Source organism: Schistocerca serialis, chromosome 6 (assembly GCF_023864345.2).
Source record: "Schistocerca serialis cubense isolate TAMUIC-IGC-003099 chromosome 6, iqSchSeri2.2, whole genome shotgun sequence".
NCBI classification, from domain to species: Eukaryota; Metazoa; Arthropoda; class Insecta; order Orthoptera; family Acrididae; genus Schistocerca; species Schistocerca serialis.
In genome coordinates this window covers 140,960,935-140,988,880 of record NC_064643.1, presented here as the reverse complement: position 1 = coordinate 140,988,880, position 27,946 = coordinate 140,960,935, and the positions used below count along the sequence as shown (strand labels likewise).

Here is a 27,946-nt window from a genome sequence, read left to right as displayed (position 1 = left end):
CGAGATTCCCCGAGAAAGCCTGCATTCTTAAAAATCATTGTGACTCAGATTAGATAACTGATTACTGCACGTGGTTTAATTACAATTTAGAATGGTATATTAACAACACTTGTCTCATAAGAAGTATCTTACGTAACCTATCCAAATCCGTAAAGAAGCTTTCGGACCTATCAGTGCAAAGATAGATCTGATAAAATCGTAGACGACGAGAAAATTTGGTGTCACGAAACAACAAGCTTTCTGGAGGCGCAGTCTGAAGTCATTTAGGTTCGTGGGTACGATAATTTAACAAGAGTCTTTAGCTGTACACACAACAATATGTCAAATGGTTTAAAATTGACCATCTTTGCGGACCATCCTTGAGGACCACGTCGGCACGACCATCTTGCAGGAAATCTGTCGTTCTGTTCTTGAACAACATTACCTGCAGAATTGCTTGCGGCACCATAGTGCTGCATCCACATGTAGCCTTTAACTTGTAGACTAACATTTACAAGGAGGGAACCGAAATTCTGTACGTCCCACCTGTCAAAGTATTTGCGAAGTGCTATGGACGGATGGCTTCATCTCCAAGGATTCCACAACACACGTTAATGGACCACCTTCTACGAGTATCACACATGACGTACCCACTTAGGATATTCTGTATCTCAGTAATGCATATTCTGACGGATCATTGCACCTTAATTAGTGAACGTGAATCCATCAGTGAACATAACGCTTTGTAAGGCATCCAGAGCGATATTATTCATGGCTCGTTGACAGAAAGTAACTCTGCGGTTGAAATTGTTCCCACGCAGCTCCTGTGACAATGTTGGGTGAAACTTGTGACTGTGTATTATTCGCCAGTGACTGTGGTAGTTTCTCGTAAGCTGACGTGAGGATCGTGACCAATTGCAGCTCAAACGTACACTTCCACACCATGAAATTCTCGAAGTCTTTGTTCAGCCATAATGAAATAACGGCTGATGGAGGCCTACTACCGGGATATCTCACACCAGAAGTCACGACTGCTTCTTGGCATCGTATCAGCGTTCGCCGATCATCAGAAACATTTCAACGCATCAGTATGCCATGTTTATTCTAAGTCAACATCCTTGGCAGACCGAACCTTGTTTATTTATATATTCTGATTTGCCTTGTATACGGCAGTGTAAGGACACGTTACACAATGTAACCGGACATGCCTTCAAACACTGCATCAAGGCAGCTTGTCACTCTGTGACACTAGCAACTTTAGACGCTATTCGCAGGTAATTCAGAAGGCTCACTGCGTTGTGAATTCATGGAAATGGGACTCAACCCAAATTAAATGAACATTCCGCCACCAGAACATCCACTCGAGCACAGCCAGTTGCTTGTAGCATGCTGCATCCATCGCAAAGACTTTTAAAGTTTCTAGATCCCTAACTAAAATTGACAGAAATTTGATTTAAATTGATTTTTACACAGTTCATTTAAAAACGTTAGCTATGTGTCAGAAAAAAGTAATGTTCTATACCTAGAAATTATAACAGGTTGCTGTAGCATTCTGGAAAACAGCTAAACAAATTATATTCATAACTCCGCAAAAAGAGTGACGTTTCTTACGTTTTTCTACTTAAATTAAAATTCCTTTGACTTATTATGAGGGTAGTTGAATAAGTAAGACACCTTTTTCCCTCAGCAAATTTCGGTTGGAAAAATGCGCAATTTGTCGTGGAACGTCGTGGACTATTCCTGCTTGAACCTCTATAGTTTCAAGAAGTTCCGATGGGTGGCAGCGCTATTCATAGCCTTCAGAATGGCGTCAGTAACGGATGTGCATTCCAAGCACAGGGCTGTCGCTGAGTTCTTTTGGTGGAAAATCAGACCATCACAGATATTGATAGGCGCTTGTAGAACGCCTACGGAGACCTGGTAGTGAACAAAAGCACCGTGAGTCGTTGGGCAAGGCGCCAGTGGTCATCGAAACAAGGTCGTTCAAACCTGTCAGATCTCCCGCATGCCGGCGTGCCACACACAGTTACGACTCTTGCAATGTTGGAACGTGCGGCGACTCCATTTTGAGGTGATCGACTGATCACAATCGAACTTGACGTCTCTGTTGGTAGTGCTGGCACACACGTCCACCTGTTGGGGCACTCAAAGGTGTGTGTCCGCTCGGTTCCTCGCCGCCTAACAGAAGACCATGAAGAGGAACGAAGGTCCATCTTTGCGGAGTTGGCTGCGCGTCATTAGGTTGAACGCGACAATTTTTTGTCGAACATGATCACAGGAGATGAAACATGGATTCATTACTCCGAACCTGAAACGAAAACGGCAATCCATGAAGTGACTCCATATCACCTCTCCCCTGAAGAAAAAGTTGAAAGCCGCACCCTCAGCTGGTAAAGTCATGTCGACGGTCTTCTGGGATTCTGAAGGGGTTATTCTGTTTGATGTCCTCCCTCCGTGACAACAATCAGTTCTGTAGTGTGTTTTGCTGCCTCAGAAAACTGAAGGATCGACTTCACTTTGTTCCTCGCCACAAAAGTGCAAACGAGCTTTTCAATATCCATGACAACCCAAGGCCTCACGAAAGTCTGCGAACACGAGAGGAGCTCATAAAACTTCATTGGAATGTTCTTCCTCATCCATCTTAGAGCCCGGTTCTCGCACCTCCCGTATACAATCTGTTTGGCCCAATGAAGTCTACACTTCGTGGGAAGCAGTACGTAGATGAAACTTCCTGGCAGATTAAAACTGTGTGCCGACCGAGACTCGAACTTGGGGTCCTTTGCCTTTCGCGGGCATGTGCTCTACCATCTGAGCTACCCAAGCACGACTCACGCCCCGTCCTCACAGCTTTACTTCGGTAAGCACCTCGTCTTCCAGTACGTGAATGATGGGCAAGTTATTGATGGAATAAGACGTTGGCTCCGACGTCGACCACTAGAGTGGTACCATGCGTGCATAAAGGCCTTGCTTGTAAGGTGGCGGAAGGCTGTCGCACTGAGCGGACTTTATGTTGAGAAATACGGTCTTGTAGCCAAACGACTGAGGAAAAATGTGATGTATTGCAATCCTCAATATAACCAATATGTCCTGTGGGGGAAAAAAACTTTACTTACTCACTTATGGAAACGCTCCTCGTATTCTGTAAGATACACTTTTTCTGATACACCACGTTTATAAATGACCAGGAATGTAACGAGAGTACGCTTTATAGGCTTTTGCCAGACAACGCAGTTATGAACGGGGAGGTGACATCCTTAGAAAGCCCTTACGAAATGGGGAGAGACTCGAAGGTGATCGGCGCCTGACGCAAAGATTCGCACGCAGTTGATTATATACGTGAACAAAATGTAAAGTAATACGCGCAGACATATGGCGTCTAGGAGTTCCTGTTCGGGGTGATTTAAAGTGTGATAACCACATCTAAACGTGCAGAAGTTGGGCGGCACCCTCTGGTTTACTAGAAGGGTCCTAAAAATTTACAATTGACGCATAGTGGGGACCGCTTACAGAATTCTCGTTCAGCCAGTTATTGACTATTGTTCGCTGCTCTAGGATCCTGACCAAGCCGTATTACCAACAGACGGAGCAGATTCGAAGAATATTGCACGTTTTGTTAAGTGTGTGTTTAAATAACGTGAGAGCTTCGAGAGCGTCAAAGAGATGCATGCGAGACGCCACTCCCTAAACATCGTGAAACATCACTGAAAAATGGAAGAGAGAAAAGAAGACAACTGTACTTTCTCGAGGCAAAATCCTTTCCAATAATAATTTATCACTTTCCTATTTTGAAATAATTGCACCATATCCTATATATCAAGTAGATAGTCACCTAGTTGGAGGCTGTTATCAAAGCCAATGAGCGTTCCTTTTGAGAGGGACGACAAAATGTAAACAGGGTGGTGTGAGTATTGCAATTATCAACACATCATCTCAGCATTCAGCATCAGTAAGTGCTTCATCCAAACAGCAGCTCCCCGCACGACGAGTCCACCAGATTTAGTGTATGATGGATTCAGCACTGGCTGGGGTAAATTGTGGGTAGATTTTCTGCAAACTAGCATCGTCTCTAAGATGGTTTTTCATGTTACGTATTGAGGAAATCGGGGAATTCGTTGGTCATACATATAAGCAGCTTAACTATGATTCCGGGTAGCAGTTACCGGCAATTAAATTATTCCAAAACTCAGTCTACCTTGTTTTATTCACAGTCTCTTATGATCTCGATATCGACTGGACGTTAACCCATAATCTTCCTTTCTTCCTTATTCCACTGAAACGCGCTATATGGAGAGGGTCACACATTGTGCGAGTACAAACAAATGATATTTTTTAATTGCTATGTTCATTGAATACTACCGAGCAGATAACAGTTGACAGATTCTTTTATTTTTTATCATTGTTTCATGACTTTTTAATATTCAAGACATTGAAGCATGTGTCACCCTGCCAGATAGTAACATATGAGACTGTTCATAAACTGTTGGGCTATCGGGATACTGCGTTTGTTTCCATTCGTTATAAGCGCCCCAACGTTCCTTGTAATTATTTGCTTTTGGTGAAGAGTATATCCAAGTTACGAATAGAGGTACAGTAGCTTGTTCCGTTGTTTCAGCTATTTCTTTTAAACGGTACACTCAATTTTAAGCTGGGCAACGCTTCTAGCAACTCTTCAAATATAATATTCACAAGTAGTGCGATGGCAAGAGCAACAAGAATTGCAATAAAGGAAGTAATATAAAAGCATCTAACCTTAAAGATGGAAATCGTGATGTTGCTGGTAATATTGTACGGAAGTAGAGTATATTTTAGCCAGCAGTAAGAATGTAATAAGCACAAAATATAAATTCAGACATGGCGTAACAGCAAAACTATTACAGCAGGACGTACATTAAAACCACATAGCCTTTCTGGTATTCGGCACTCTGGTATTAATTATTACCTTGAGTTGTCGTATAAAATGAGCAGTAGATGTTAAAGTGAACATGAAGGTGTCGTAAGCGATACACGTTGTGAAACGGTTTGGTTGTTTATTTCTTTGCGTATTTTTTCCAGCTAACAGCTGACTACTCGTGAATAAATATGAACTTCTCATTCATTATAAAGCAGTAAGAGTATTTCTCCTATACAGTGAAAATAAATACGCCGATGAATAGCAGTGTGGCTGGGGGCTGGGGGCGCCACCATTTAATAAATGTGTCCTGGTAGGACGGATGCGTAGGTTCTAGGCCAGGACACACACAGTGGAAGTAACATAGAATAGTGAATAGCAAAATATATTACCCAACTTTGGTAACGCTCTTTACTGAGAGTGCAGAATGCAGTTTAACTGATCTGTCCGGTGTTGACTACAATTCCAGGAACTCAAACTGAATAATGTTCTCTGAACAGAACTCGGGAGGGAACTAATCTTGTGTTTTGATGTACTATTCTAAGAACAGTTCCACTAGCAATGCTCACTTAAATCTCTACGCAGGCGGTCTCTCTCCATGCTCGATAATCCTGGTCACTATTCTACTTCTACCGAAGACTAACTGTCTATCTATGTTTCTATCTCAGTCGACAACTTGAAGGGTTGAAGACGCGACGAATGTTCTGCAGCAACTTCTAGCAAGACTCGGGCTGACTGACTACTTGCAACTGGCAACTTCTGCTCGTGGACTGCTAGTTGAATGCGCTTTTCTCTTCCTGCTGCCGCTGCCGCTCCAGGGGGCATGATTGGTTTGCGGCCAGCAATTTCCCTGCTACGGACAGACGTCCACGGCACTTCTGAAATATCTCAAACTATTCTTATGTGGTATCTAAGTGCACCGCAATTAGGACTGTCTCGAAATCTTTGTAAGTGCACTAGAATGCTTCTCAGCCTGAATAATTATCTGTGATGACCAGAAAATCTAAACGATTGGAATAACCAGGGAACGCTTGCTCCTGACGTTACTCCACGATACGATTATACGAATGTAACCCCATACCAGACTTTATTGACGTCCGTCTTTACATCTCACCTGATCTCGTCCACAGCGATACTTAACTTAGAACAGAGCAATGGAATGTTCGCAGAAAGGTATGGTACAGTGTAGAGGACTGGCATAATTTCTTAAGACTTGTCGGTGCTGCGTGAATTTTATTGATCATAAAGCAGAGTATGCGGAAAAGGAGTTGTAATTTATATCACAACGTGATATAAAACTTACGCTACGGTCGCAGGTTCGAATCCTGCCTCGGGCATGGATGTGTGTGATGTCTTTAGGTTAGTTAGGTTTAAGTAGTTCTAAGTTCTAGGGGACTGATGACCTAAGATGTTAAGTCCCATAGGGTTCATAGCCATTTGAACCATTTTTTGATATAAAACTTGGTTTTTCAATGTTTCTATCACACTCTCAATAATGTACGGCAAAGTAAAACAAAAAAATGTTTTCTTTCACTGTGAAGATAGCTTCCATCTACTTCCTGTGGAGGGAAGTGCTGCAGTTTCTTTCCCTCCAAGTGACAAAGTGTACTTCAGCAATGACAGTAATGTTAATACTGATTAACGTCACTTTCAGTTAAGTGAATTAAATTAAATGTACAATCGTACTGTGGCAAAAACCGTGAGATAAAAGTTTTTAGTAAATTCCACCCGATGCAAGAAAAGATAACACACATCTACTAGAAAAAAAAATTACGCCCTATTCTTCACTTTATAACAAAATTAAATAAATTTCTTATTTGTAATTTTGTTAATAGTCCCACTTGAAAATAAGTACGAAGAGAATGGCGGAAAACTGGGAGTCCCAGAGGGTTCTACCATTGGCCCACTACTCTTCTTGCCTTACGTTAATGATCTGCGATTTTATTTGAATCGAGAGGCAGAGTTAGGATTGTTTGCAGATGATACAAGCGTTTGCGTCAAATCGAGCAAAGAAGTGACAAGAGAGAAAATAGTAAATGATTTATTTGTGAAAGTTGCTGTATGGTTTGGCACAAATGGACTAGTCTCAAATTTTGAAAAAAATGCAGATCATCCAGTTTTGTATTGTAAAAAATATTCCACCTCCAATTAAACTAGAATGCCAACGAGAAATAATAAAAAGGGAATAAAGTTGTGATTTCTTCCGGATGCATATTGATGAAAACTTAAACTGGAAAAATAGTATACTAGATCTGCTGAAAAGTTTAGGTTTAGTTGCTTTTATCGTAAGAGTAACTGTCGAATTTGGAGATACGGATGTTAGTTTCATTCAGTGATGTCATACGGAATAATATTACGGTGTCACTCCTCACGTAGGCAATACGTATTGATCACACAAAAGAATTAGCTAGTTTTATGTGTGGGGTTCACAAACATATATCTTGCAGGCATCTCTTCATACAACTGAAATATTAACCACAGCCACACAGTACAGTTATTCATTTAAGAACTCTGCTGTCAGCAATCCATCTGAATTTGAGAGTAAAAGAAACATTCAGAAGCGCAACACTAGGACGAAAAATTATCTGCATCATCTTTTAATGAAGCAAACTTTGGCATACAAAGGGGTGAAATATGCGGGCTTTATACTCTTGCATTATATACTCACTGAAATATAATGCCTGACATAGAAGAAGTGCTTCCCAATGTAGATCAAAGATTTTTGTTCGTAGAAACTTCTCATACACCACAGAGAAACTATTGAAGACTAGTAATTAGTCATCTTTAAAGAAAAACAGTCTATCAATGGCCAGTATATAGACATCTAAATGCTTTTTTTTGTGTATATCTGGGGAAATGCGTTTTTGTCATTGGAGCGTACACCAGTTGTGAGTTACTACACTCCTCACATTCCAAACTTTTTCATGTAGACACGTTGTGTTAGGTGGGCAGTGGCAGCTATTAGGTAATTAGCTGTGACCGCGGCAGTAGTGTCTTTGCCCCCCCTCCCAGGGTTCTGTTGCAGCGGAGCGGCAGTGGGCCTTTCTCCTTGAGAGTAATAGCCACGATATATCCGCCCGGGCAGAGCTGCCATTACACTATGTTCTCATCTCCACGGCCTGCAGATAATTCCCTCCACCCTTTGTTCAGATAAATCATATCGCCCAGCAATGGAGGCAGAAAGTCATTTATAAGGGTTTACCTCATTAATATTGTCTTAGAGGATCACTTTCCAGAAACCTTAGATGGGCGATATGACCTCACTGATGATGGAGGGCAGCCTATAACGTGTTATAGCTCAGAGTGCGCCGTACATCATCCATCGAGCGGCATTTATGAACGAAATAGCTGGCTGCGATGTTCTTCTGGCTTAGTCGAGACGGATATCGCCCACCAGTGATTCACAGCGCTAGGTATTTTTTAAGGGGCGTTGCCTATGAATTCGAACACAGATAGTACTTGACTGACCATTTGTTTACAGAGAGAAACTAAACGGAACTTGTAGCGCTCTAGGTGAGTTCTGATACATGTCAAGACAACAAAAATCTGGAAAGCAATAAAACTGCAGGAACTTCTATCACTAGCGGTAATTCTAAATTCCTACCCCTCAGCACCTGCTCTCTTGGCAGCGTAACGGATTTCGAATATATACAGCATCTGCAAATTTTCTGCTGGTGTATTTACTTACGATAGCTTAACACAGAGTGAAACATTTTCTACAGAGACATTCAACCCTATAATCAGTGGTTCCCAAACTTCCTTGCACCACTATCACCCCCCTCCCCTCCGGGCAGTCACGTATTAGCTAGTGTTACCGCCCCTCCACCCTTCACCGATCATTGACAACATTAGCGTAAACTTAAGAATGAAAAAAAAGTTTGAGCACTTTCGTCTTTAAAATCATGAAAGATGAATGATATTTATCTTTTTTTCGTGTTTTATTAAACAACCAACTAATACACTCCTGGAAATCGAAATAAGAACACCGTGAATTCATTGTCCCAGGAAGGGGAAACTTTATTGACACATTCCTGGGGTCAGATACATCACATGATCACACTGACAGAACCACAGGCACATAGACACAGGCAACAGAGCATGCACAATGTCGGCACTAGTACAGTGTATATCCACCTTTCGCAGCAATGCAGGCTGCTATTCTCCCATGGAGACGATCGTAGAGATGCTGGATGTAGTCCTGTGGAACGGCTTGCCATGCCATTTCCACCTGGCGCCTCAGTTGGACCAGCGTTCGTGCTGGACGTGCAGACTGCGTGAGACGACGCTTCATCCAGTCCCAAACATGCTCAATGGGGGACAGATCCGGAGATCTTGCTGGCCAGGGTAATTGACTTACACCTTCTAGAGCACGTTGGGTGGCACGGGATACATGCGGACGTGCATTGTCCTGTTGGAACAGCAAGTTCCCTTGCCGGTCTAGGAATGGTAGAACGATGGGTTCGATGACGGTTTAGATGTACCGTGCACTATTCAGTGTCCCCTCGACGATCACCAGTGGTGTACGGCCAGTGTAGGAGATCGCTCCCCACACCATGACGCCGGCTGTTGGCCCTGTGTGCCTCGGTCGTATGCAGTCCTGATTGTGGCGCTCACCTGCACGGCGCCAAACACACATACGACCATCATTGGCACCAAGGCAGAAGCGACTCTCATCGGTGAAGACGACACGTCTCCATTCGTCCCTCCATTCACGCCTGTCGCGACACCACTCGAGGCGGGCTGCACGATGTTGGGGCGTGAGCGGAAGACGGCCTAACGGTGTGCGGGACCGTAGCCCAGCTTCATGGAGACGGTTGCGAATGGTCCTCGCCGATACCCCAGGAGCAACAGTGTCCCTAATTTGCTGGGAAGTGGCTGTGCGGTCCCCTACGGCACTGCGTAGTATCCTACGGTCTTGGCGTGCATCCGTGCGTCACTGCGGTCCGGTCCCAGGTCGACGGGCACGTGCACCTTCCGCCGACCACTGGCGACAACATCGATGTACTGTGGAGACCTCACGCCCCACGTGTTGAGCAATTCGGCGGTACGTCCACCCGGCCTCCCGCATGCCCACTATACGCCCTCGCTCAAAGTCCGTCAACTGCACATACGGTTCACGTCCACGCTGTCGCGGCATGCTACCAGTGTTAAAGACTGCGATGGAGCTCCGTATGCCACGGCAAACTGGCTGACACTGACGGCGGCGGTGCACAAATGCTGCGCAGCTAGCGCCATTCGACGGCCAACACCGCGGTTCCTGGTGTGTCCGCTGTGCCGTGCGTGTGATCATTGCTTGTACAGCCCTCTCGCAGTGTCCGGAGCAAGTATGGTGGGTCTGACACACCGGTGTCAATGTGTTCTTTTTTCCATTTCCAGGAGTGTATGTTAACGGGTCAATAGGTACTGCTGATTTCTAGTAACATTTTTTTGTACTTGACATTTTCTTACCCAGTGCACTTCATGTATCATGTTCCAAGTTCATTCAATTCCTTGTTTTTATTTTCAATGCTTTCATAGTAATTTTCGGTCAATGCACATCACAGATCACGTTCCAATTTATTCAGTTTCTTGTTTTTATTTTCATTGCACTCATAGTAAATAAATCAACTTTCCCATTTATTGATCTTGAATGTAACGTTTCTTTGCAGTGTGCTCTGTTCAGATAGGGTGTTACGAGTGTGTGTGTGTGTGTGTGTGTGTGTGTGTGCGTGTAAGTGAGTGATAGAATGAATGATGACGCAGTTGCTATCCATCACAAGTGCTACGTACAACCATGTCTTATAAAAGATAGCTAACGATCCATAGTGAAGATAGGCACTTGTGGCAAAACACGTTTCCGCTGCATGGTCACCTTATTTCCGATTGGCCAGAATCTGGAACATTTGAGAATGTCAGTGCTTTGTCTCTGACCATTCCCACTTGTAATAATAGCAATAGTACTGTATGCAGCACTACAGCTGTTATTATGTACTTACCTTTCTGCTGCGCTGTCGATTAGCTTCTTTATCTGGCTAGTGAGCAGCGAAGTAATTTCTGGTTGATTGCAAGAAATATGTACAATTTAGAAAAGACATTTTCATGATATATTTGGCATTTGTTACGTATGTGTCACTTTTACTATCGAAGACACGTCGTAAAATGTTCGATATATGTGTCTAGTACTTTAACTATGTCAGGCAGTTGTCCTTCGTAAATTTGTTTCAAAAGCTGAAAAACTGCACCGCATTTTGCAATATGTTAATGCTAGTAATTATGAAGAAATTGTTATTAATAACCTACTACAGTCGTACACAATTGTGCTAGTAGTAATTTTCTTTTAAAAAAGCTTAGTTTCATGACTGGAGCACACTCGACCCCATTTGGTTTTTACCCATTAGAAAGCTTGATGTAACCCCTCAGGTGGTAATTATGCCAGGTGGCGAGCTACTGCGTAAGATAGATGAGCAGAGATACACAGCACGGTCAATATATTAACAAACTAAGGCATCTGGCTATTGAAACAATACGAAGTTACAGGTTGGACAAATTAAAACTGATATGGAAAATATTTCATGTGCCTTAAGATAGGCAACACAACTTACATCATCAACACGGGGTGGATATTGTAGGTTGGGTTTCCTACCATAACGTGCATGAAATACTTTCCACATCAGTTGTACTTCTCCCACCACGTACTATTGTTGTTCCGGGAACTTTACAGCTAACAGAAATTTGCGTCTATGATGGCAATATGAGATGTTTTTGATTATAGGTATCATCTCTCAGCTTAAAATGAACATGCCACCAGCCATACCGTTCGAGCAACAGGTTGCAACATCGTGTAATGACAAAGGCTTGCCTACGGTACGTGTCACTTACCACGCAACACTAATTATAGGACTGATTATATACTTCCCGCTTCCGTTCAAATTTTCCCAGAGTGCACGCATGGACCTCTACGTATTTCTTCGGAGTACAACTCAAAGCTGTACAGCGTCCATCACCATTTGCCGCCTTCGCCTGGTCGATCTGAAATATGTCCGTGCAGCGTTTATTTGTTTTATGCCAGTAGTTCCACAATGGTACATTTACGATTTAAGGTTATTTCGGAAATTTTGCTCCATACAATGTCCGTACCTTGCTCCAGTCACATTATCAGGTTCTTTTCCTTCAAGCCGTACATTTCTGGAAAATAAAACCGACCCCAGAAAACCTTTCATTCACCTTAAGACAGTTATGTTTCCTGTCTTCAGATGCCTGAAATATTTTTCAGGCCAGCTTTATTTTTATCACCCTGTATCAGATCCGTGAAACATCTCACGTCATACACCGAGGAGACAAAGAAAATGGTACACCTGCCTAATATCATGTAGGGTGCTGGCGAGCACGCAGAAGTGCCGCAACACGACGTGGCATGGACTCGACTAATGTCTGAAGTAGTGCTGGAGGGAAATGGCACCATGAATCCTTCAGGGCCGTCCATAAATCCGTAAGAGTAAGAGGGGGTGGAGATGTGGTCTGAACAACACGTTGCAAGGCATCCCCAATATTTGGTGACCAGCGGAAGTGTTTAACCTCGGAAGACTGTTCCTGAGCCAGTCTGTAGGAATCCTAGACGTATGGGATGTCGCATTTACTGCTGGAATTGACGAAATCCTTGGGAATGCACAATGGACATGATTGGATGCAGGTGATCAGACAGAATGCTTACGTACGTTTCATCTGTCAGAGACGTATCTACATGTATCAGGGGTCCCATATCACTCCAGCAGCACACATGCCACACACCCCACAGCATAACAGACCCTCCAGCAGCTTGAACCGTCCACTGCTGACATGCAGAGTCCATGGATTGACGAGGTTGTCTCTACACCCGTACACGTGCATCCACTCGAGACAATTTGAAACGAGACTCGTCCGACTAGGCAACATGTCTCCAGTCATCAACAGTCCAGAGCCGGTGCTGACGGGCCCAGGCAAGGCGTAAAGCTTTGTGTCGCGCCGTCGTCAAGGGTACACGAGTGGGCCTTCGGCTCCGAAATCTCATATCTATGGTGGTCCATTGAATGATTCGGAGGCTGACACTTTTTAATGGCCTAACATTGAAATCTGCTGCAATTTGCGGAAGGGTTGCACTTCTGTTACGTTGATCGATTCTGTTTAGTCGTCATTGGTCCCGTTCTTGTAGGACCTTTTTCCGGCCACATCGATTTCGAAGATTTGATGTTTTACCGAGTTCCTGATATTCACAGTACACTCGTGAAATAGTCGCACAGAAAAATACCCACTTCATCGGCACCTCGGAGAGGTAGCGATAACACCACGTTCAGAGTCACATAAGTTTGGATAACCTGACGTTGTAGCAGCAGTAACTGATCTAACAACTGCGCCAGACACTTGTTGTCTCATGTAGGCGTTGCTGACTGTAGCACCGTATTATACCTGTTTACATATCTCTGTATTTGAGTACGCATGCCTATACCAGTTCCTCTGGCGCTTCGATGTATTTCACGTCTACAGAGATGAATAGTGTGCTCTCCTGTCAGCAGGTTGTTGCTGGGGCCTGCAAATCGAGAAGCTGAACGTGCCGGAGGCAGTACGTAACGGCAGCCAGAGCAGCCTGATACTGGACTGCGACTACTCCGTGGCCGACCCCAAGCACTGGGACGGGCTGGTCGTCAAGTGGTACTTCAACAACGAGCCCCTGCCCGTCTACCAGTGGATCAAGGACGAGAAGCCGCAGGGATTCGGCGTGCTCAAGGACCGCCTTAACCTCACCTACGAGGCGTCCAGCGAGAAGGAGAAGAAGCACCGCGCCCTCCAGATCCTCAACCCCACGCCCGACCTCTCGGGGGAGTACAAGTGCGTCGTCTCCACGTTCGACAACGAGACGTCCGGCTCGAAGAAGATGGTCATCTTCGGTAAGTGCCGCTACTTCGCTACCTTGTTATCGATTACGAAGGCAACCAATAAGAGTTTTTTCTCTTCTTTTCTTTTTAACGAAAATGGCATATTGCCGTGGTTTTATCACGCGTTGAGTGTTAATACGCCGCGTTATTAGCTATTGTTTAAAATTCATTTGACTATGGCACAATAGTCTGGAATATAGTGCTAGCCAATAATATTACAATACCTCGAAATATTTACATCAACATCTACATCCATACTCCGCAAGCCACCTGACGGTGTGTGGCGGAGGGTACCTTGAGTACCTCTATCGGTTCTTCCTTCTATTCCAGTCTCGTATTGTTCGTGGAAAGAAGGATTGTCGGCATGCCTCTGTGTGGGCTCTAATCTCTCTGATTTTATCCTCATGGTCTCTTCGCGATATATACGTAGGGGGGAACAATATACTGCTTGACTCTTCGGTGAAGGTATGTTTTCGAAACTTTAACAAAAGCCCGTACCGACCTACTGAGCGTCTCTCCTGCAGAGTCTTCCACTGGAGTTTATCTATCATCTCCGTAACGCTTTCGCGATTACTAAATGATCCTGTAACGAAGCGCGCTGCTCTCCGTTGGATCTTCTCTATCTCTTCTATCAACCCTATCTGGTACGGATCCCACACTGCTGAGCAGTATTCAAGCAGTGGGCGAACAAGCGTACTGTAACCTACTTCCTTTGTTTTCGGATTGCATTTCCTTAGGATTCTTCCAATGAATCTCAGTCTGGCATCTGCTTTACCGACGATCAACTTTATATGATCATTCCATTTTAAATCACTCCTAATGCGTACTCCCAGATAATTTATGGAATTAACTGCTTCCAGTTGCTGACCTGCTATTTTGTAGCTAAATGATAAGGGATCTATCTTTCTATGTATTCGCAGCACATTACACTTGTCTACATTGAGATTCAATTGCCATTCCCTGCACCATCCGTCAATTCGCTGCAGATCCTCCTACATTTCAGTACAATTTTCCATTGTTTTTTTTTTCAACCTCTCGATACACCACAGCATCATCTGCAAAAAGCCTCAGTGAACTTCCGATGTCATCCACCAGGTCATTTATGTATATTGTGAATAGCAACGGTCTTATGACACTCCCCTGCGGCACACCTGAAATCACTCTAACTTCGGAAGACTTCTCTCCATTGAGAATGACATGCTGCGTTCTGTTATCTAGGAACTCCTCAATCCAATCACACGATTGGTCTGATAGTCCATATGCTCTTACTTTGTTCATTAAACGACTGTGGGGAACTGTATCGAACGCCTTGCGGATGTCAAGAAACACGGCATCTACCTGTGAAGGTAGGAAACTACAAAATTTTACTTACTGTAGATGTGGAGTATAGGATGGAGATTACATGGTAAAATTTGTAGGTAATTTGGGTGCGAAATTTAGTACACTGACCTTCAATCACTGGCAGCAGGAACGACAGTAACTCAGGTGGGCTCTGAATTAAACTGATCTTTGATGACATATACGGATGTTGTTCATATTTAATGTTGTGTCAAACCTGCGACAAAGTCCATTAAGGGTAGAGACTGCTGTGTAGTGTAATGCCGGTCTCTCGGCAACCCATCACCAGATGTTTTCAATGACTGAGCGATCTGGTGAACGTGCTAGCCAAGGCAACTGCCCATCATCCTCTGTATCGGGGTGGGTCAGGGCAGCACGATCATTGTCTTGTTGGAACAAAACGTCTTGCTACAATCGTGGATAGGGCACAATCACCGGCGTTCACACAACAGGAGAGTAATGGCTTATGACCAAATTGCTGCCTATGCGAAACAGAGGATATCGTGTTTTGTACCCCAAGGTACGTCTGCTGCGATGTGACGCGATGGGCCAGCATGACGATAAAGAAAACAATCTATTAATTCCATTCCCCTCGCATCCTATATACACAGATACGCCACTCGTGATATTGCGTGCAGAATCGACACTCTTCTGCAAAGACAACGTGTTAGGACTGCTGTGCCCAGTATTGTCACTGGTTACACCTTTGTTGGCGTGCCTCTCTCTGCCGCCGCGTCAATAGAAGCCTCAAAAATGGTCACCATACTCAAAGGCCGCCGTGTTCCAGACGTCGTCGTACTGTCTGTGTTGTTGCAGGCAAGTCCACATCCTTATTCAAGGTACGTGACGTGGCTGTACGACACTGTATGCCCGAGCAAACAAAATGTCTGAACTCTCAGGCGCTATTCACGTGTGCCGGTTGAATTCCCACGTGACGTAGAGATTGGCCCTCCCGAATCCATCTAATCCATATTCACATGACAACTGCGAGAACGGCTGTATCGTGGAATGACAAAACGGAATATCAGTAAGTCACACACTTTCTGCTGTCTAACATGCTGGTCACAAAAACAATCAACATTGAAATACGATTTCTGAAGGAGAAACTCGTTGCGTAATTTTTCCATGTACACAGAATGTACACACATCAAAAAAAGTTTTTCATCGCCCTGGTTTCCAGAACTTCTGCAGATAGACGTTGATTGTGGGAATTGTATCACAGACACAGTCCCTTTGACTGTTCAGAGATGTCACTAAACCACCCAAAGACGTAAACAACAATGCATGAGCATCGCCTATTAGACGGAGGGGGTCCGATAGCCTATCAGTTCCAGTCATTCCACCAGGAAGGAGGTACACGGCTCATGTTTCCTTTAGTTCAACCATGGCTAGACGGTCAATACCGCGGTTCGATCGCGTCCGCATTATTACTTTGTGCCAGGAACGGCTCTCAACAAGTGACCAGGCGTCTCGGAATGAACCAAAGCGATGTTGTTCTGACATTGAGGAGATACAGAGAGACAGGAACTGTCGATAACATGCCTCGCTCAGGCCGCTCAAGGGCTAGTGCTGCAGTGGATGACCGCTAACTACCGATTATGCCTCGGAGGGAACATGACAGTAACGCCACCATGTTGAATAATGCTTCTCGTGCAGCCACAGGACGTCGTGGTACAAATCAAACTGTGAGCAATAGGCTGCATGAGGCGCAACTTCACTCCCGACGTCTATGGCGGCGTCTATCTTTGCAACAACGAGATCATGCAGCGCGGTACAGATGAGCCCAACATGCCGAATGGACCGCTCAGGATTGGCATCACGTTCTCTTCACTGATGAGTATCGCATAGACAATCGTCGGAGACTTATTTGGAGGCAACCCGGTGAGGCTGAACGCCTTAGACACACTGTCCAGTGAGTGCAGCAAGGTGGAGGTTTCCTGCTGTTTTGGGGTGGCTCCATGTGGGGCCAACATACGCCGTTGGTGGTCATGGAAGGCGCCGTAACGGCTGTACAATACGTGAAACCATCCTCCGACCGATACTGCAACCACATCGGCAGCATATTGGCGAGGCATTCGTCTTCATAGACGACAATTCGCACCCCCATCGTACGCATCTTGTGAATGACTTCCTTCAGGATAGCATCGCTCGACTAGAGTGGATAGCACGTTCTCCAGACATGAACCATATCGAACATGACTGGGATGGATTTGAAAGGGCTGTTTATGGACGACGTGACCCACCAACCACTCTGACGAATCTACGTCGGATCGCCGTTGAGGAGCGGGACAGTCTGGAGCAACAGTGCCTTGATGAACTTGTGGATAGTATGCCACGACGAATACAGGCATGCATGAATGAAAGAGGACGTGCTACTGGGTATTAGAGGTACCGGTGTGTACAGCAATCTCGACCACCACATCTGAAGGTCTCGCTGCATGGTTGTACAACATGCAATGTGTGGTTTTCATTAGCAATAAAAAGGGCATAAATGATCTTTATGTTGATCTCCCGGAACTCTCGGAACCGAGTTATGCAAAACTTTTTTTTGATGTGTGTAGATAGCGTTAGCTGTATCCGCTTGGAGAGGTCTCAGTGGAATTATCACTTACACATCCAAGCATGTTATACCTTTCATGCCATTTTCACGTTTGCTGAATGCTGCCTTAACTGTTTTACAATTTTAATCACCAGCAATGTATTTTGTTAAGTGTGAATAGTTGTATTACTTTTATTAGTTTTGCTTGGATGTTGCATTATGAATAACAGACGGAGAAGAGAAAAGAGTATGTGAAATATGTTCGGGTGCACATCTCCATCAAAAGATACGTCATGAAGTTTTCTCTAATCTATTTCTGGATTTGATGGAAGATCACACAATTTATTATTATTGTTATTGGTTGAATCACAAAAAATTCAAACCTCTCATTGTCGCACGATCTAACAATGCTAAACAGATCATTCACACAGTCTGTTGTTCCAAAGGAAAGGTTGTCGACTTGAAGATACGCACGTTCACTTTAACCAGAGAATTTTACTTTTAACACCGAACAGAATATGAAAAATTTAACTGAACTAAATTTAATCATAAATGATTCACAGTAATTATTTTTAACTCGGGTTCGAGAGGCTGAGCTTTCGGTGTAGGAAGTATTTTATTTTCATAGTCTTGTTGCTTTTTCAACTAATTGCCACGTCGACTGATACGAATTCTGATGATTCTGCACCAGTCATGATGGATATTGCGGTTACAACACTAACTATTTTTGTTACGGTTTCGATTTACTTTCGCCTTGAGAATCCTTCCAGTCTTTGTTCCATAAACAGAGTATGTGGGTTTTTCTTTACTGCCTCCATAGATGCCAAGAATGATTATGCAGTGAAGTTATACTATTGGAAACATTTATTCACATAATGATGTATATCCAAACAAGAGTTTAGTGTTGTCGTTATTAATCTAATTTCTATTTATCAACACAAGTAACTAACATACATCACAAATATGCGTATTCGGAAGGCCTATGCCTTGTCGAGGCAACCGCTGTCTTCTGTGATTGGCTGTTCGTTTCACCTCTACGTAATTGGTCACATCCTATGCTGCTCTAGATGTCCCCTAAACACTTCTTCTTAGGCCGGCCTTTTTCTTCGCTTCCAATGACTTTCCCATCAAGTACGTTACTGGTGATACTGTTGCATCTAATGACATGCCCGATAAATTTTATTTTTCTCTTTTATATTTCCTGTAGTAATCTTCTTTCTTAGTTGCCATCTATTAACATTTCCTCGTTGGTTTTTCTTTCCGTCTAGCTCATTCTTCTCATTTTCCGCCAAACCCAGGTTTCAACAGCTTGAAATCGATTCCTTTCCAGTCCACCCAGAGCCTAACTTTCACATCCATAGAGCAGTATACTCCATATAAATAATTTTGTTAAGGACTTTCTGCCATCCATATTCAAATGTCTTGTGGTAAAAGTTTTTCTTGTCATGAATATCTGTATTCAAATGTTTCTTGGTCAAAATGTTTCTTGTCACGAATGCCTGTTCTGACAACGCAATCTTCTTCTTCACATTTATGAAACATCTATTGTCCTATATTCTTTTACAACAGAGGTTACAAAATTGTTTCACTAGCCACAAATTTCAGAAAAACGCTTACAACCATACTTGGTTGCTCAATTATTGTTACTAACTATTCTGCCTTATTTCTTCTTCGCTGACTGCAGTAAGAACTTACCTTTAAATAGCTCTTCTCAATTTTGGACAAGAGTGTTCAGCGTTCCACCATCCAGTACACCTGGTACATAGTGCCTGCGATGTCCATTAACGCTGACGTTCCGTTCTTGTAGTGTCGATCATTGTGAAGAATATGCGTGTGACGTCATTTGCACAAGGCGTACTTACTAAATGTGTTGACTTCTCGGCAGTATTGGCAGCACTTGCTACTGGCTACGGTTGGAGTGGCGTGGCCTCTTGCACGCACTCCAATCGTAAAACATGCAGATAATTCCACAGAGCGATTCTTGTGGCTCTTAAGGCGATTCCGCGTGCCCAGAGAATATGCACTTTAAAGTTGATGACCGTAAGTGTTAAGTAGTGGCTTTATAGGCTGCTCACTCACGACAAAAGTTTTCACCACGGTATATGACCACTAACATGATTCGAAGCTCTTCTACCTAATGAGTCGTACGTGAATTATTAGCTTCAGCTATTATATCCCTGGACTCTTGCTCATTTGAAAGTCGCATGATCACAACAAAGCAGCAAGAAATGCAGGGAGCCCTTTTGCCAATGGCAGAACATCCTACCCCCTCTTACACTGGTTCAAATGGTTCAAATGGCTCTGAGCACTACGGGACTTAACTTCCGAGGTCATAGAGCTAACTAACCTAAGGATATCACACACATCCGTGCCCGAGGCAGGATTCGAACCTGCGACCGTTGCGGTCGTGCGGTTCCAGACTGTAGCGCCTAGAACCACTCGGCCATCCCGGCCGGCTCCTCTCACACTGCCCCGAGTGTTCACGAGAGTAGTGCATAAAATTTCAAGTCTGTTATATCGTACTCACAAATTAGGTCAACGCCAACTCCACTACCGACCAAATTTCTAAGATCGTTCGGAGATATTTTACTGAGTGTTTTCAGTAACCCCAGGAGTTGGGCACATTACTCACGACTGCTATAGACTGTAAGTGCTCAGAGATGTAGAAGACACATAGCGCGTACCGTCGGTATTTGCACAGCTGAGCAGATATTTTCATTGCAATATGCACTGAAGAGCCAAAGAAACTGCTTCATTTGCCTAATTTCGTGTAGGGCCACCTCGAACACGCAGAAGTGCCGTAACACGACGTGGCATGGACTCTGAAGTAATGCTGGAGGGAACTGACACCATGAATCCTTCAGATAAGAGTAAGATGGAGTGGAAATCTCTTCTGAACACCACGTTGCAAGGAGTCACAGATATGCTCTATAATGTTCATGTCTGGGGAGTTTGGTGGCCAGCAGAAGTGTTTAAACTGAGAAGTGTTTAAACTGGAGCAATTCTGGGCGTGTGTGGTGTCGCATTGTCGTGTTGGAATTGCCTAAGTCTATCAGAATGCCCAATGGACATGAATGGACACAGGTTCCAAAATGGCTCTGAGCACTATGGGACTTAACATCTGAGGTCATCAGTCCCCTAGAACTTAGAACTACTTAAACCTAACTAACCCAAGGACATCACACACATCCATGCCCGAGGCAGGATTCGAACCTGCGACCGTAGCAGTCGCTTGGTTACGGACTGGAGCGCCTAGAACCGCAAGTGCTCAGACAGGATGCTTACATACGTGTCACCTGTCAGAGTCGTATCTAGAAGTCTCAGGGGTCCAATATCACTCCAACTGCATACTCACCAGACTGTTACAGAGCATTCACCAGCTTGAACTGTCCCCTGCTGACATGCAGGGTCCATGGATTCATGGGGTTGTCTACATACTTGTACACGTTCACCAATTCGATACAATTGGAAACGAGACTCGTCTGTCCACGAAACACGTTTCCAGTGATCAGCAGTCCAATGTCGGTGTCGGCGGACCCCAGCGAGGCATAAATCTTTGTGTTTGCAGTCATCAAGAGTACACGAGTGGTCCTTTGACTGCGAAAGCCCATATTGATGATGTTTCGTTGACATTTGCTGATGGCCCAGCATTGATATCTGCAGCAATTTGCGGAAGGGAAGAGTAGCACTTCTGTCGCTTTGAACGAGTTTGCAAGAACGGTACCAACGACGACTGCTTAGACATCAGTAGTCGTTGGACTCGTTCTTGCAGACTCTTTTTCTGGCCGCAGCGATGTCGGAGATTTGATGTTTTACCCTATTCCTGATATTCACCGTACAAACGTGAAATGGTCTTGGGAAATCCCCACTTCGTCGCTACGTCGAAGATGCTGTACCCCACATCTCGTGCGCCGATTATAACACCACGTTCAAATTCACTTAAATCTTGATAGTGTGCCATTGTAGCAGCAGTAACCGTTCAAACAAGTGTGCCAGACACTATTTGTCTTCTATAGGGAGCACCAAATTCTGCCTGTTTACCTCTGTATTTGAATACGCATCCCTACACCAGTTTCTTTGGCACTTCAGTGAAGTTACATAGATAAATGGGGTAAAAACCAAATTAAACGAAGTTACAATGTAATCCACGGGAGAACACGGATCCCTTGTACTAAAATGCTCGGCATGTTCTCCTGAACAACGAAGTGTTTAAATAACAGTAAGAGAATGAGTGCAGTCCTGCAATTCCGTTTTCCCTCTGCGAGGGAGCTGTTGCGTACGCAAATTAACCAAAGTATTGTGACTACTGCTCAGCAAGATATCGAACGCTGCTTGTGGGCGTTTCGGGCCCGTGACGCATACTAAGCGGAGCAGAGATGAATGGGGAATTATTCTAGTTACGATACAGGCCACAAATGTATAAACACACTGGCATAAGCAACTCCAACAAAGTGGCAGATCGTTACACCCACACATCAGGGAACGAGCACCTCATAAATGGTGACGCCGGTCGGCTGTTCGCGCGTTACTACCGTGAGCGACTACGGAAAGTGGTTGAAACACAGTGAATTCACGTGTAGGCGACAAAGTGTTGGACTTCGACACTTCGACACCTCATCGCAGTACGTGGGAGTCACAGGCCTGTTTGCTCTGTAAAGTAGGATAGGTGGCGATCTGTATCTGACGCGAGGGTAGAGTACACTGCTGGTGTAGACACAACTGTTTCGGAACACATCGAAATGCTCACATTGTCGGACAGGATACCTGTACGTGTTGCGGCGCTGACCGATGACAGCGTCAATTACGATTGCAGTGGGCACGAGGTGACCGAAACCGGAGAGCGGAGCAATGAAACATGCTCAGTAGAATCACGAGTCTTTATTCACCGGGTTGACGGTTGTATCCCGATATGTCACCCACTCTAATGGCTGCCCAAACAATGCAGTGAGGCATTGTTGTAGGGCTGAGGAGGCAGCGGCATGCCATGATGAATATTCACTAGGCTTCCATGAGAGTTGTGGTATTTATCGAATTCATCATAATAGCCATGTGCTACGTGGACATTATTGTGGACCACCTGCTTCCCTTCATGCTTGAAGTCTTCCCCGACGGCGCAGGATAACTGGGACAACTGTCTGTGTCACAAGGAACGGTCGATTTAGGAGCATAATGGTGGATTCAGGTTGATTCCTTGGTCACTGAATTCAACGTATCTGGACCCAGTGGATCACATGCAGTGAGGCACTGTTTCAATGCGGTTCATCCAGTCTCATACCGTGAGGAACATTCAGAGGGCTTCCATGGAACCTGGAACCTGTGGCAGTAATCGAAGCTGTAAGGACAGCCGTGGACTACGTGGATATTGTTGTGGACCACCTGATTCCCTTACAGGTTGAATTCTTCCCCGATGCCGCAGCATAGCTCAGACAACTGTCGGTGTCACGAGAAACCGACGATTCAGGAGCGTAATGGTGAATTCAGGTTTATGTCTTGGCCACCGAAATAGATTTATCTGAACCTGGTGGATCACACCTGAGACGCCTCCACGCGCCAGTTTCGCGCCCCGAAACCACCGGTAATTACGTGACGGGTGTGTAGACATCAGGCTGCAGGTAGCTCGGGTGATCTACCAGTGACTTGTGGAACCCATGCCACGCCAATGCCGAACTGCGTTCTAAAGGTGGACCAACACCATACTAACCAGGTGGTCATAATGTTTTGGCTCATCAGCGAATTAGGAAAACGACTAATGATATTTTTTAACGTGAGGCGGGGGCGTGAAAGAGGCCATGCTGTTGCTTTGGATGTGGCCGGTTCTCCAGCGGACTCCGGCGGTGTGACGGGCGTGGCTGTCCCAGATATAGAGGCGGGGCGCGTTGCCAGTTGGATCGCGGAGGCAGCAGTTTGGCAGATGGCTGCAGCCGCTTCAAGTCAGCCCGTTGCGTAAGAAAATAAGCGACCCAGCGTGTGCACCCGTACCTAACACTCTGCACTTTGAGCGCGCGTCCCAGCGTCCAACGCCGACCGGTGCCAAAATATGAATTTATCAAGCGTATCGATCTCTATTTTTAGCAGATACCATTATGAAATAAAATTAATAACTGACTAATACATCAGCCAGGCACTTTTAAAGTCATTACTCAAACCAGTGCACAAAAAACATAAACATTTACACCCCCTCTCTCCTTCTCCCTCTCTATCACACACACACATACACACACACACACACACACAAACACAGTCTGTTTAAACAGTGTGTATTGCAGTGTGCAGTACTGGTCAAAACTAAGAGATATAAATACTTATCCCTCGTAAATACTTGTGATAGGACCTCTGTCATTTTCTGTATACAAAAATGATATGGCGGACAGGGTGAACAGCAGTGTGCGGCTGTTGGCTGATGATGCTGTGATGTGTGGTAAATATCGACGTCGAGTGCCTGTACGAGGATATAAGGCGACTGGAAACAAATTTCTAGTTGGTGTGATGAGTGGCAGCTATTTCCAAATGTAGAAAAATGTACGTTAATGTAGATGTGTAGGAAAAACAAACCCCTAACGTTCGAATACAGTATTAGTAGTGTGCTTCTTGAAGACCGTCTTTAGGAAATTAATGTGACCCACTGTTGAGTACTATTGGAGTGTTTGGGATCCGCACCAGGTCCTATTAAGGGAAAACACCGAAGCAGTTCAATTAGGCTGTTAGATTTCTTGCCCGTAGATGCAAACAACACACATGTATTATGGAGATGCTCGAATCGGAATCACTAGAGAGAAGGCACCAATGGGAAAATTTAGAAAACTGATATTTGAGGCTGACTGCAGAACGATTCAACCGCCACCAACGTACATTTCGCTTAAAGACCACGAAGATAAGATTACAGAAATTAGGGCTGTAATGGAGGCATATAGACAGTCGTTTACCCTCGCTGTATTTGCGAGTGGAATAAAAAAGGAAATTACTAGTAGTGGTACAGGAAACTCTCCGCCATGCACCATACCGTGGCTTACAGAGAATGTAAGTAGATTTATATGTCGACCATTGTGCCCTTTGCAGCCACCTATCTGTTGACGCTGCAGTATGTGTTCAGCGTTATTACCAGTCTTTCTTACACGCCCTCGCCGTCTTCTGTTCATACAATCATTTAACAGTCGGAACACAACTGGCTGTCGACATACGTGGGCAGTTGAATAAGTAATGCAACACATTTTTTTTCTGAAACAGGGGTTGTTTTATTCAGCATTGAAATACATCAGGTTATTCCCCAATCTTTTAGCTACACAACACTATTTTTCAACGTAATCTCCATTCAATGCTACGGCCTTACGCCACCTTGAAATTAGGGCCTGTATGCCTGCACGGTACCATTCCACTGGTCGATGTCGGAGCCAACGTCGTACTGCATCAATAACTTCTTCATCATCCGCGTAGTGCCTCCCACGGATTGCGTCCTTCATTGGGCCAAACATATGGAAATCCGACGGTGCGAGATCGGGGCTGTAGGGTGCATGAGGAAGAACAGTCCACTGAAGTTTTGTGAGCTCCTCTCGGGTGCGAAGACTTGTGTGAGGTCTTGCGTTGTCATGAAGAAGGAGAAGTTCGTTCAGATTTTTGTGCCTACGAACACGCTGTAGTCGTTTCTTCAATTTCTGAAGAGTAGCACAATACACTTCAGAGTTGATCGTTTGACCATGGGGAAGGACATCGAACAGAATAACCCCTTCAGCGTCCCAGAAGACTGTAACCACGACTTTACCGGCTGAGGGTATGGCTTTAAACTTTTTCTTGGTAGGGGAGTGGGTGTGGCGCCGCTCCATTGATTGCCGTTTTGTTTCAGGTTCGAAGTGATGAACCCATGTTTCATCGCCTGTAACAATCTTTGACAAGAAATTGTCACCCTCAGCCACATGACGAGCAAGCAATTCCGCACAGATGGTTCTCCTTTGCTCTTTATGGTGTTCGGTTAGACAACGAGGGACCCAGCGGGAACAAACCTTTGAATATCCCAACTGGTGAACAATTGTGACTGCACTACCAACAGAGATGTCAAGTTGAGCACTGAGTTGTTTGATGGTGATCCGTCGATCATCTCGAACGAGTGTGTTCGCACGCTCCGCCATTGCAGGAGTCACAGCTGTGCACGGCCGGCCCGCACGCGGGAGATCAGACAGTCTTGCTTGACCTTGCGGCGATGATGACACACGCTTTGCCCAACGACTCACCGTGCTTTTGTCCACTGCCAGATCAAGATCACCGTAGACATTCTGCAAGCGCCTATGAATATCTGAGATGCCCTGGTTTTCCGCCAAAAGATACTCGATCACTGCCCGTTGTTGCAACGCACATCCGTTACAGACGCCATTTTAACAGCTCCGTACAGCGCTGCCACCTGTCGGAAGTCAATGAAACTATACGAGACGAAGCGGGAATGTTTAAAAATATTCCACAAGAAATTTCCGGTTTTTTCAACCAAAATTGGCCGAGAAAAAAAATGTGTTGCATTACTTATTGAACTGCCCTCGTATTTGCTCAGTGTCGTGCGACACACACCGCTGTAGAGTGTACATGTTGTCGATGGGAAATCTAAAGTTGTAAGCGGACTTAACAGTATAAAATTGAATTACTAGTGTAAATAAATCCTAACACTCCCTGATTTGAAAAGCTATGCCCTGTCAAACGAAAGTTTTGACCAATGCGTGAATTTAGTAACACAATGTGACTAAAGCAGGAGGGAGGAAAGTTGCTTTAGCCGTTCACATGCACTTTAAAACTGTAACGGAATTTCACTGAATATGAGAAATCATCTCCAATATCTCAGGAAGCATGAATGTGCTTCAGCAATGTGGCTTGCAACCAGTTGACGTACCATGGGAATCCGAGCCCCAGTTTGTAATAACAACAGCCGAACAGAATGCACCGAAGGTAAAAACTTCTGCAGAACCAAGTTCAGCGTCTCCGCAATCTGAAACATTGTCATGACTTATCTGACCTGCTGATAAGAGGATATAAAATGTTCAGATTAGTGGATGCTGGCCATAAAGTGAAACACTATTCGAAAATTGTGAAATACGTTAGTTGTTGAAGGCAACGGTTGTGTGTAATATTCATAATAGTGGACGTGTAATATCCAGAATAGTGGATGGTAGCTTTAAAGTGAAGTCCTATTCGAGAATGGAGAAATTAATTAATTATTGAAGGCAAAGGTTGTGTTGTACATTGTTCGATCAAACGCAGGTGCCCAGAAATTAAGTTACAATCGGTCGTGAAATAGAAACTACAGAGAAAATCCGATAAATCACTGCAGAGATGTTTAGGGCCGTTCTCTAGTATACCCACCGATCGCGTCATGTTGCACTTCTCAGTTCTGAGCACACCATGAGAGCGTAAAGGTGCCCAAAAATAATATCTCCCAGAAAGGCTGTCTGCCTAGATATATCACCTGATTAGATGCAACCCCATATAACGTATCAGTCATGACACGCACTGAAAGGCAGCGAAGATGCTCCTGTAGCTTTGTCAATGGGAAGTATTTGAACGACCACCATACAGCCTGGATGTGGCTCACTCTGATTTTCGTCTCTGTTCACATCAATCACTGGCCATGGCTACAACATTTTGGCATAGACAACGAGCTGAATATCAGAGCAGATGACTGGCCGGAAACACAGGCGGCTGCCTTCTATGACGAGGGTATTGGAAAGTTGATACAACGCTACGACAAATGTCTCAGTCGGAGTGGCGACTATATAGAGAAATAGCAGATAAAACAGTTTTCATTTTAACTTTGGTTTCCATTTAAACCGGATCTTACTTTCCGAATAGCACACATAGTTTATACTCGACTTCCTGTTCTACATCTCATATGACAGAACCTAACACAAACATTTAATGAGCGTTTAGACTGGCCCAGAAGGTCCAGTGGCGTGGCCTCCCGTTTTCAACTTTCAATATTCAGTGTTACTGTTTCCATATTTCAATAATTTCGCTTACTAGTTATAGCAGGATTACTGAAAAGACGATTATGTACCCAAAATCGGCTACAAACTTTTGTTATCTTTGGAGGTTAGCCTGTAAAGGTTTACAGAAAGCATGCATTGTGTTACTGGATGAATGGACCGATGAAAGGTCTGTCCGCTCGTAAGGGACGCTAGGAGTTGTTGAATATTTACGCTTGTGTGTTCTGAGGCTAAAGCGAGACGTGTTTCAATGTCGAATGTGCCTTGCCGCTGAGTTTCCGTTTGGTGAGACTGTCTCATGTCACTGGGTTCTGATTATGCAGCGCACATCTGTAATACTGTTTCATGACTCTCACGA

General features: G+C 44.5%; 1 protein-coding gene across 4 annotated transcripts in view; it reads left to right on the top strand.

The window, feature by feature from the left end:
• Nucleotides 1–27,946, top strand: part of LOC126483740 (hemicentin-1-like) — a 1,186,523-nt gene that overhangs the window by 480,644 nt on the left and 677,933 nt on the right. For 3 of the 4 annotated variants that reach the window (XM_050106872.1, XM_050106873.1, XM_050106869.1), the window contains exon 2: nucleotides 13,393–13,767. In XM_050106872.1, the coding sequence (XP_049962829.1) occupies nucleotides 13,393–13,767 (375 nt within the window). The remainder of the gene's footprint in view (nucleotides 1–13,392; nucleotides 13,768–27,946) is intronic. The other variant, XM_050106870.1, reaches the window with a different exon arrangement.